General features: G+C 30.9%; 1 protein-coding gene across 1 annotated transcript; it reads left to right on the top strand.

The window, feature by feature from the left end:
- Positions 1-2,336: 2,336 nt before the first annotated feature.
- Positions 2,337-9,018, top strand: LOC105134501 (uncharacterized). Its single transcript, XM_011038939.1, has 2 exons — positions 2,337-2,829; positions 8,549-9,018. The coding sequence occupies exons 1-2, from the start codon at positions 2,552-2,554 to the stop codon at positions 8,853-8,855; spliced, it is 585 nt and encodes a 194-aa protein (XP_011037241.1). The 5' UTR covers positions 2,337-2,551; the 3' UTR covers positions 8,856-9,018.
- Positions 9,019-12,503: the final 3,485 nt, after the last annotated feature.

The raw sequence follows: 12,503 nt of genomic DNA, 5'->3' as shown, positions 1-12,503 counted from the left end.
TCTCAATTAAGCTCAAATTGGACCTCAAACTTAATTTTTCACCAATTAAACCTCTAATAAAATTAATTTGACATATTTAAAATATAATTAAGTACTTGCACTTAATTAAATCTTTTAATTGGACCCAAAAAAATCCTTAAAAATAATGAAGCTTTAATTTGACTCATGATTAAATCAAATTGGTCTATTACAAATCTAATTACGTTTCTAAGCTTAATTTTTATGCAGATTCATCCAATAATTATATAACTTAAATTTGAATTTATACTATCTTTCTAGTTTTGGGTAAAATGAAGTACAATTAGACTCCTAATTCTATCCAAAATTGCAGCTTGATTTTTTCTATATGTGAAATCCTCCCAACTTTGTTTGGGTAAAATGAAGTACAATTAGGCTCCTAATTCTATCCAAAATTGCAGTTTGATTTTTTTTATATGTGAAATCCTCCCAGCTTTGTTTTTCCAAAATATCAATCTTTATTTTAGTTTTTTATTTTTTTAATGTTGAAAAGAAAAAAGATGAATTTGAAGAATAATCCATAAATGAGTTAAGACATAAGGGATGGATTAAATAGATTAGAAGAAACAATTTTGTAGCATAAATTACCAGCATGTACAGAATTTATTCTCTCAATTTGGTCACATTACATAAGCAAATTACTGAAGTTTTCATAGATATTAATTATATGCATAGATAAAACAGGATTTGTTGTTATATTTGTTTTGGTACACTGTCGCGGCCAAAACTCAACATCAAGAAATTTATTGCTCCAAGGACTTTTTCGAGGGCAAAGCAATTTTAGTCTCAGTGTCCTATCCGAGCAAGCTTTCATCTCAAGCTATGCTAAGTAAAGCTGAAGAGGAGTTTGGTTTTTGATCATCCAATGGGCGGTTGGACCATTCCTTTTAGAGTGTAGTTTCCTCCTTTTTATTGAACCTGAATTTTTCAATACAGTATCATTATTATGATATAGTTGACGCAACGACACTGTTGCTAGACACTTCAAAAATGTTGTTCCTCTGTATTGTGTATAAGCTGCTGAGATTTTGTTGCAGAGATTTACTGCAGAAAATATGGGTTGTTTACTGACATAAGTTGAGGGGTAGGATGTATGTATTAGGTGAGTTTAGGTGAAGTGTATCTCCATGAAACTTCTAGTATTTCTAGCTCTATATATATACACCTGTGTTCAGTAGCTGAAATGATGGAAATTAGTTCCAAAAAGCCTCTTTGCTGGGAAATATTTAGTTGCGCAGTTTTAAAATCAACAGATATCCCAGTAATAATTTAATTGACTGATTTCAGTGGCCAAAATCATCAAATGAAATTGATTTCACCTTATCTGTTATGCACAGTAAGTCATTGTGTTCTATGATTACAAGAAAAGAAAGTAGATATCAGGAAATTCCATTGGAACCACTTCGTTGTGAATACCCTGCAAGCTTAGCTAAAACGTCAGCTGCCAAACTGCTGTTTTTCCAGCATATAAAATACTGCAATTATGGTCTATTCAACTATAAGGTTGCAAATGAGTATTCTTCTTTTATTTATTTTTTTCAGCTGAGCATGCACGCCTCGCCCTTTTCATTCCTTCTTTCACTATATGTTTTTTTCACCTTGGTTGATTTTTCTTTTCACACTGTTCAAGAAATGAATAAACTAAATGGAGATTTTGCTTTACCAAAGTGAATAAATAAAAGGCCTCGCAACATATTTGGCCTCATAGGTTGAAATCTTCCAGAGGATAGCATTGATGCTCTTTTTCTGTTCCCGGTGGCACCCACATTTCAAATTGAATGGCTGGAAACAATTACCGACATTAACTTCGTCGTTTGCAGTTGCATCAAGGGTGAACCAGTGCCACGCACATCATATGCACTTCACATGGTTTTGTCTAGAAAGTTTGTACCTTTTACTTTTCGTGTTGATACATGTTCGAATATATTGCTAGAGCAATAAATGCTGATAATCCATGTTCATACTGCTGATTTAGAAAAGCTTTATAATTTAGAAGACAAATGTGGTCGATAAGACCTCTACCCATCATTTCAACAAAAAAAAAAAGAACTTAACGTCTGAAGCATGCCCTGAACTCTTAAGAGGACTTCCACAGAAATGATCCTTCTATATCGTACAACTCTAATTCAAGAGGGTAGATGTCTCAAGGTTGTCGGCAGTATTCAAGTGGCAACTTAAGATAGACTTCATAATAGCTAACTCCTTGAATTTCAAGTGGGTCCTGAGTAGATTGTTTTTCTCAAAAAATGCTGGGGACACTATGTTATCAGTCTTGCTTTTGAGACAATACCATGTGATCCTTCACTACTTCATGTCTCTCATTAGACCCCAGCCAAATGACCATACCAGTAGATCCATTATCCACAATGGTGCTCTTCTTTTGTTTTTGTGATCTTTCCTCTATATATACAGCACACAGTTACCTTGTCAATCCATCTCAAGCCTTCACATTCTCATCAAAAATCAGATTTTTCTGTTCTTTACTAAAATCCTAACAATCTTTTTCTTGTTCTTACATTTACATCCAAACAAAATGATTGCTATTCGCTTGCCTCGTATTCTTCAAGCTAAGCAAAATCTTCTTCGAGGATCATCTCCAGCTAGGAATGTTCGAAAAGGCTATATTGCAGTATATGTTGGAGAAGAAGAGAAGAAAAGATTTGTGATTCCAGTATCACACTTGAACCAGCCTTCATTTCAAGAGCTGCTAAGTAAAGCTGAAGAGGAATATGGATTTGATCATCAAATGGGTGGTCTCACAATTCCTTGTCGGGAAGACATCTTCATCGATCTCACTTCTCGCTTAAATGCGTCATAAAAAGGACAGATTAACATATATTAGGGAAAACAATTTTGTAGCATACTTTACATATCATGTACAGATTGTAAGCAGTGTCTCAAGAGATTATTTATTATGAAATCTTTTAAATTTTCACAAATCTTTTCATCCTCTTCGATTTGTTTATTCATTTAGTTTCCACGATTTCATGGCTAAGCTTACTATATATCAAGAAATTAAATTTACTGCTTCAAAGATGATCACCGAAGAAAAAAAGAAAATAAGTTCAGAGAAAACACTGCCAAGCACAAAATATACAATCATCAATCTTTTTGATATTAGTACATAATATATTTAGATTGAATCGGCAGTGCCTACTAGCTAGACAAAACTGCACTAATGGCTAATTCAAGCGCTCTCTGTCTTGTTATCTTTTCAGATAAAAACATCAAAATTTCTCATCATTAAATAGAAAAAAAAGTAATAATAATAAGTGTTATTACATTAAATAAATTTTAATCTTTGAAATAACAATCCAAACTTGAATAAAAACATAATAGTGAAGTATTTAAAATATCAAATAAAAAAAATAAAAAGAAAAACCTAGTGAAAACAAACAATGCCTACCAATAAATGAAGTAGGAGGAACTCTCATTTAAAAATTAGTTTTATAACAAAAGCTAAGAGCCTAAAAATGATATTAAAATAGAATAAAAAATAGAATAAAAACATAATAGTGAAGTATTTAAAATATCAAATAAAAAAATAAAAAGAAAAACCTAGTGAAAACAAACAATGCCTACCAATAAATGAAGTAGGAGGAACTCTCATTTAAAAATTAGTTTTATAACAAAAGCTAAGAGACTAAAAATGATATTAAAATAGAAGGGTGAGTTTAACTAATTTGGTGAAAAAATATCATTTAAAAAAATATCATTTAATATACATTATAAATATTTATAAGTTACAAATCATAAATTATGATATAATAGAAGTATAAAAACCTAAACATTTATATATAACAGAAAAGGTTTGCGATCTCAATAACCATGGGACGATTAATCATAATAGTCTAGTTTCTCTCTCACCAACTAGGAATTCAAAATACTAAGTGTATATAAACTAACTACTTTCCAATAGTATAAAATTTCTGACAAGTATCCTAATATCTAGATATAATAAATATTTGCATATATATATATATATATATATATATATATATATATCAAAGCAAACGAATAATATACCAAATAGAATTAAATCAATAAAATTTGAATTCAAATTTGTACCTGGAAAATAAATCAACTTATATAAATATTCAAGAATGTCATTTGTATTTATCATATAATCAACATATATAAATTATTTATGTTACATGTATATTAACAATTATCTTACTCACCTAAAAAACAGAAGCAAGAAACAAACAAATGTAAAACTAGAGATTACTAAAGATTGCTAGGGATAATGTCAACAAAACCTATAACAAATACAGAAAATACTTAAAACAACCTGAAGCAGATAACATAAAAGATTATAATTATAAGATTATAGACCAAAATGTAATTATAAACCCAAAATAGATCCACCTAATAAATTACAAACATTTCCCAAACTAACCAAATCTAAAAGAACCAATTAACTCCCGCTACTTGGTCAACCGGTCAACCAAAATTGATCAATTGCTCAATTGATATCATTAGGCCAATTGGTTAATCAGTTCAAACAAACAGTTTGACTAGTTGATTAGGATTTAAAAATCCTGATTTGTTAGTCTTAATTCAAAATCACAAATCCTTAAAACTCAATGTGTTCCTAAAAAACATATAGCTCTAGTCCTTAAATTTGTCAAGCGGTCAACCAATATTGATCAACCACTCAACTGATATCATCAGGCCAATCGGTTAATCAGTTCAAACAAACAAGTTGACTATTTGATTAGGATTTCAAAATCCTGATTTGTTAGTCTTAATTCAAAATTACGAATCCTTAAAACTCAATGTGTTCCTTAAAAACCCATAGCTCCAATCCTCAAATCAGTTCGCTTTAAGCCAAATTAAGACCTTAAAATATTAATTAAACATCTTAAATCATCAAATTACAAAGTCAACATATCCCACAAACTATCAAAATCACCCTTGAACATGTTTCTTATGAATCGATTCAGACTGTCTTTAACCTCTAGCTATTATCCATATATTGCTTATTCACTCATTCAAGAGCTACTAGAGATACGATGTTTAATCAACATTCAAAAACAACGGAAAAAGGAGTCATGATACTTGTTTCTTCAAATCCTTTTTAAAACCAAAACTTTTAAGTTTAGATAGAGTTGAATTCTTTGGTATATTTGGGAGAAAAGTTATCGTAAGGGAGGGAAAAAAAGAAGGGAAAACCAATTCTCTAGAAACAAAAATCTCTTTAAATATATAACTTAGTTTGGGTTCTTGAATTTAAATCTAATGGGCTAAAACATGGGTTTTACAACATTCCCTCTGTTGTACAAAACTCATCCTTGAATTTAAACTTTAAGGATAAAAGTCTTCCTATCATGATCGAACAAGTACTAATACTTGCCACTCATTTCCTACTCAAGCTCCCACGCTGCCTCTTTGCATGGAATTTCGTTTCACGCAACCTTAAATGATGCAATTTCCTTCAACCAAAGCTTTCTAACGTGTTGATCCATTACTCCTATTGATTTTACTTTATATGACATATCCTTCCTCACCTAAACCAGTTGAACTTCTGGAACATGAGATGGATCTTGCAATTACTCTCTCAACATCGAAACATGGAACACCGGGTGTATGAAGGACAAATTAGGAGAGAGAAAAGGCATATATGCCATTACCCCTACTATTTTCAAAATCTCAAAGGGCCCTATAAATTGAGGAATTAATTTTTCTTTATTCCAAAATCTAAATGTTCTTTTAGTTGGAAGAGCCTTTTAGGAACACATTGTCATCTACTGAAATATCTACATTATACCTCCTCCAACCCATGTAATTTGCATACTCTAAGTTATTCAAAGCTTATCTTAGATTACCTTGATCTTATTCGAAGTAATTTGTATTAACTCAAGATATATCAATCTCTTCTCACCAATCTTATACCAATATCTAAGTGATCTAGACTTTTGACCATACATAGCCTCATATAAAGTCATATCAATACTCACATGATAACTATTATCATACGTAAAGTTTACCACAGACAAATATTTGCTCCATCTGACCTCAAAATCAACCACACAAGCTTTTAGCATATCTTAAAAAATGTGTATAGTCATATCAGACTATTCATTGGTCTCATGATAAAAAGCAATGCTCAACTTAACCTTAATCCCTATTGCTTAATGAAAGTTCACCCAAAATTAAGAAGTGAACTATAGACCTGTGTTAGACACAATGGAGATCAACACATCATATAACCTCATAATCTCATTGACATATATTTTTGCTAGCTTTTTAAACCCATGTGTTATCTTTACTAGAAAGAAATGAGCTGACTTAGTCAAATGATCAATTATCATTCAAGTTGAATCATAACCCTCCTAACTATAACCCTCCTAACTTTGTGGTAATCCTAACATCAAATTGATAGTGATCCTCTCTTATTTCCATGTAGGAATCTATAATGACTGCAAAATCCTCGGTGGCTTCTAATACTTACCCTTAATCCTTTAACAAGTCAAGCATCGGGATACAAACTCTGTAATGTCTTTCTCCATGTTATTCCACCGCAACACCCTCTCAAGTCCACATCTTGTCAGAACTAGGATGTGTGGTATAGGCAATTTGGTGTGCCTCTATCACATATCCCTTTTTATATTGTTGTAACTTATTTTTAGGTCCACGCATAAAAAAGAGGAAAATACAAAATATATATATATATATATATTTAAAAAAACTAAAAAAAATAATAACAGTAAAAAAAGGATGCCAAAGTGTCTAGAAAATGACTAAAATTGGTTAAGAAAGTTTAAAAATACAAGGATTGAAATTTGATAATATATCGTTGGCTAATGAGAGCCTAATTGACAAAGAAAATTCAATTTGAGGAAGAAAAATCCAAAATCAGATGTTTATAAACTCAATTAAATGTTATTGAAGGTTTAATTGAATTTATGCAGGGTTTGATTGCAAGAAAAATTTATTTGAAGTCAATTTGGGCTTTAATTGAAAAACATTAAATTTCTGGAGTCAAATTATAATTTTTAAGAGTTAATTTGATCAAATCAGGGGTTTAATTACATAAATATTGAAATTTGATAGTTAATTAAAAACTTAATTAAAAAAATCTAAAATTAAGGACCAAAATAAAAAACACTCATGAATAAAAGGGCTATAATTTAAGCTGTTAAATAGCCCCAATATATAATTTAAATTATTCTATAAAAAGATCAAACCACCCATTGAATGGTCAAAACCGAACTCTTCTTCTGCTCTACTTGGTAAATCTTGAAACAAAGGCTGGTTCAAGTAGGATATGGGAACAACAAATCGCTTCTTCTTGGACTCTCCAACATAAACCGTCAAGGAACCTTTTGGAACATCCAATGATGTGGAAGCTGTAGATTGTCGAGGAACTCGTTTAGCGGTAACAGTAGGCAAGCGAACACCCATGCTCTTCTTGCTGAGATATTTTTTTTCTGAAGAAACGTAACTATGTAAGAGCTAGGGAATTGATATCAATATACAATGCGAATGCTTGAGCTGTTGTGATAAAATGTGCTGGTACATATAGAGGAAAACATTTGTACAAAATTCTGTAAATAATATGGTGAATGCACAGCAATCATTTGCTGGGATCTGCTCATGATATAGCTTAAGAGCATCACATGGTCTGGTCTTCCAACTGGTCAAGAAATATAGGGACCGATAGTGATTCATACCGTCAATATCGTTCCGTCGTATTGTTGGGAAGCAAGATGACCTCCACAAAAACTAAACTGGGACCGGAAAGGGTATTTAATGCTGACAGAGATGCAAAACCTAGTGATCTCGGATTAGGTATATGCTGGATACAATTGGTTGAAGTTTGGTAAATCAATTTACCCTTCGATTATCAGACAAGCTGTGGACTCCTTGTTAGTACATGACAAGTCACAACCATTGCTTTTTTCACTGTCTCCCACGTTATATTCAACCAATAGAAACTCATCCTATTCATTTAATGAGTTTTCCTTCTCCGTGTAGGCTGTATCTTGCTTGCCTGCGGCTCGTCTATAATCTTTATTTCTACACATATCATTCATTCATTGAATGTCCTGAACATGTCTCTCAAGCATATGTCCCTATTCCAAAAGTCAGTTTTGCGTTGTGTCAACATTTCATGTCCTACCATCCAATTTACAATCTTTAGCCTGGACCTCAATCAGGCTTATCTATGTGGTCGTAGGGCATTCTGGTGTTTAGACGTGTAGACATAATAGGAGAGAGATGAATCCTCACTACGCTACTGTTGTTGATTAATTAGAAGGCAAGGTCACATGATCCCTCATGAGATGTCCTAAGCAGAACCTAGCAAATGATTTCTAGCCACTCCAAATGCTGAAGGATTTTTATTTTTAAAAACCACTCCAAATGCTGAAGGATTTTTATTTTTTTTTAATTTATTCATACTATTTCTTCTATATATACCTAGATACGTACTGGTGTCTCAACCAAGTCATCACATTCTCCACTGATATTTTTTCCTTAAGTGACAAACTCTCTTCAGTTCTTTTCTGGAAAAATACATCAACAGTAACACCATGACTAGACATCCGGCTGCTGCTCTAGCCAAAAAAATTCTACAACGATCTGTATGGAATGCAAATAAACCAGCTTCAAGATCTTTAGATGTACCGAAAGGTTTCTTAGCTGTCTACATTGGCGAAAGAGAGAAGAAGCGATTTGTAGTTCCAGTGTCCTATCTGAATGAGCCTTCATTTCAAGATTTGCTTACTAAAGCTGAAGAGGAGTTTGGCTTTAATCATCCAATGGGTGGTTTGACAATTCCATGCAGAGAAGATAAATTCAATGATGTCCTTTCTAGCTTGAGCAGATCATAAATAGAGGCAATTATACTAACCAGATAGAACAAATTTGTATGGCATAAATTGCCAATTTGATGTAAATACTTTCTGTTATAGAATCAAACAATTTCAACAAATGAGAAACCTTCTTTGATTCCCCAGTTTCTTATAATTAAACTTATATCCACCATCAGTCCAATATCATTGAATGTTATCAATATGATGATTGCATTAACTGATAGAAATGGCACGAAAATATTAAATCAAATATTTTTTTGGTTTGACCTATAAGATTCCATGTCGCCATTGATTGCTTATACTCTGCCTTGCCCTTCTCACGCCCTCTTTTATTTATGTTTGTTTAACCTTGGTCAGTCTTTCTCTAATACTGTTCAGAAGTTCATGTTTAAATAGATATGGCCAGTACCACAATGAATACACAACAAGGCTCAACATATTTGGCCAAATAAATCTTCCTGGGGTTAGCATTGTTGCTTTCTGTCAACATACAGGAAAAAGTTTCTCTCTTGGTGGCAATCACATTTCTTTTTTCTTTTTTTCTTTTTCTTTTTCTTTTTTTATGATAGTTGATGATTTGAAACAGTTATATTTATTGTCAATGACCGGCATTAATTTAATCATCTGCAGCGCCAACAAGATATCTTAAATGTGGGTTAGGTTCTGAAAGGAAGGGGCATAGCCACCGGCTTCACATGCTCTTCACAAGGCCTTGTCTACCAAGATTTTATTTTTATTTTTTTCCTTTTGTTTTTCTGGTTATCCATGTATGAGTTTTTGCTAAAGCAATAAATGCTGGTGAAGGTTGCAGATTTATCAAGGCAAACCTTTCTGTTTTCAACCACACATCTCAATGGAAATTTCTAACAAGACAAATTTGGTCACGGAGACCCCTTCACATCATTACCAACAATAACAAACTAGATGTCTGAAGCATGTCCTGCATTCTAATTTCTTCCACAGAAAAAATGCTCTTTCTGCAATTATGAATTTGTAGTGGGGCACCCTTTTATGATTGTCTCCAAGAACTGCTTAGCCATAATGTGTACTACCAAAGTATACTGACTTAATTCACTATAATTTCTTGATGATGAGTTGCAAGACAGGACCATGTGATCCTTCAGCTGCTTATGTCTCTACGCAAACCCCACTTTGGCTGCTTCCCCTCTCATCCACACTTCATAGATTTTCCACGTACTAAATCCATCTGTATATATAAATACATCTCCCCACAACCATAGCAAGTCCTCACATTCTCTCATAGAAAGCAAATCCTCCTCCACATTACTCTAAGATCTTCTTTTTCTACCAGAATAATACAGATCACACAATGGCCATCCTTCTTAAGGGTATCATGACTGCTAAGCAAATTCTCCGTCGATCAAATTTGCTTGTTAACCAAGCAACCGAAGTTCCTAAAGGCTACTTTGCTGTCTATGTTGGAGAGAGCCAAAAGAAAAGATTCATTGTTCCAATTTCATACTTGAATCAACCTTCATTCCAAGAATTGCTAAGAAAAGCCGAAGAAGAATTCGGATATAATCATCCGATGGGCGGTCTTACACTTCCTTGCCGAGAAGATACCTTTATTGACATCATTTCAGGCTTGAATTTATCATAACACAGAGCAGGAATTAATTTGCTTCAAAACTTTTGTACATCATTTACTTTTGGTAGAGACAAATGGGATGGGAAATGTCCACCCATAAGAGAATTTATTAATACAGATCTGCAGAGTTGCTCTCACTTTCTCAATATCATTGTTCAAAATTAGGAAATTGTCTCAAAGATCTATGATCCTGACTTAAAAATCTTGATACCTATGCTGAAAAACTATAAGACCACTCTTAAATTAAAACAAATGGATAATCCATCATTAGATAAAAAATGCTCGGTAATTAGTAATTGTTAAATAAATTCACTTAAAATAAGGTGAAACCATGATTTTATGGTTGATTTTATGATTTTATGTGAAATATAAATACTACCAGTTGAAGAGAAATTGGAAACTTCACTTATTAGTTATTCAATTTTTTCTATTTATACATATACAGCAATATATAATGTTTAATCTAGAGAGTACAACACTAGATTAATTTAATAATACTTCCTCTCTCTCTCTCTCTCTATATATATATATATATATATTATGTCCTCTAAAGCTCTAAAGCTAAGAGTGGAGAATCAACCCTCAACTTTTATATTTTACTATGGATTTACTATTAAAAAAAAGTTGAATAGTAAATCCATAGTAAAATATAAGAGGTTAAACAATGCAAGTGGGTAGTGTTTTGTACACACTTTTTATAATTTTATTAGTTATTTAACCTGTATTTTATTGCAAGTTATAAATTTTTTTAAAAAAAATACTAGGCATGTAGGTTGCTTCAATGATTTTTTTTATATATAAAGTTCAACATATAAATTAAAAAGCCTATACAAGTAAGATCAAGATATTTCATAACATAAAATAAGACATGCATCCGATTGTGTTTATTGAACTTATTTATTTAAATAAATAAAAGATAAATTAACACCCTAAAAAACTCATGACTTAAAAGATAAACACAAATGAAATTAACTAGATAAACCCATGTCATAAAAAATATTACACAAGGCTGAACACATCAGCAATATAATTTAAAACAAATATTTTCAATTTAAAAAAAAAACTTCATTTGTATAAAAAAATTATAGATAAATTAGAATAATGCCTTGAAAAATAAAATAGAAATGGAAAAACTAAGAAAAAACTTATATTAAAAAAAAGACATGCAAAAATCATGACCTAAGTCATGAAACCAAGATAAACTTATAGAAAAAACTTGAAAATAATTACAAAACCAATATTAAAAAAAAACTAATGTAGAATAATAAGATTATATGAAGTTGAGCTTCTAATAAATTAAATGTTAAAGATGAAACAAGAAAAAAAAATTACACAAAAGGACTGAAAAGAAAGAAGGTGAGAAAAAATATTAATTTGAGAGATAAAAATTTTTAATTGGAGGGTTTAATTGAATTGAAAAATAACTTTAATAAAATAAAAAAACCAAAAGAATGACTGTCAAACTAAAAATAAAATAAAATAATAGAAAAATTATTGAATGGTGAAATTGAAAGAAAAAAAAACTTCAACAAAAGTGATAAAGAAAAAATTAAAAATTAAAAAAATAAAGACTGAAATGAAAAACCAAACATATAAGAAATTGCAATCAAAGGAATAAATTAAAAAGAATAAAAACTTCTATAAATAAAAAAATAAATGAAATAAAAAATTAATAGAATGAAGATTGAAATTGAAAAATAAAAAATAAATAACACAATAGTCTACATTACCTGTTAAGAGAAAAAAAAAAATTAAATGACCATCAATAACAATCCAATCACCATAAGCTGCCATACATCACTCTAAATAAAAAAAGAAATGGTGGTGCAAAAATGATTGAAGAGTGTGAGAACACTAGTAATAGCATATTTTTAAAACAAAGTCATATAAATTAAGATTATATTTGGTAATAATTATTTTTTAAAATATTTTTTATTGGAAAATATATCAAAATTATATTTTTTTTATTTTTAAAATGTTATTTTTGACATCATCACTTTAAAACAATTTTAAAACAAAAAAAATAATTTGAAGCAAAAAAAATTATACATTTTTAT

The sequence above is a fragment of the Populus euphratica genome, unplaced genomic scaffold (assembly GCF_000495115.2).
Source record: "Populus euphratica unplaced genomic scaffold, PopEup_1.0 scaffold104.1, whole genome shotgun sequence".
Lineage (NCBI taxonomy): Eukaryota > Viridiplantae > Streptophyta > Magnoliopsida > Malpighiales > Salicaceae > Populus > Populus euphratica.
This window is presented reverse-complemented; position numbering and strand designations above follow the sequence as displayed.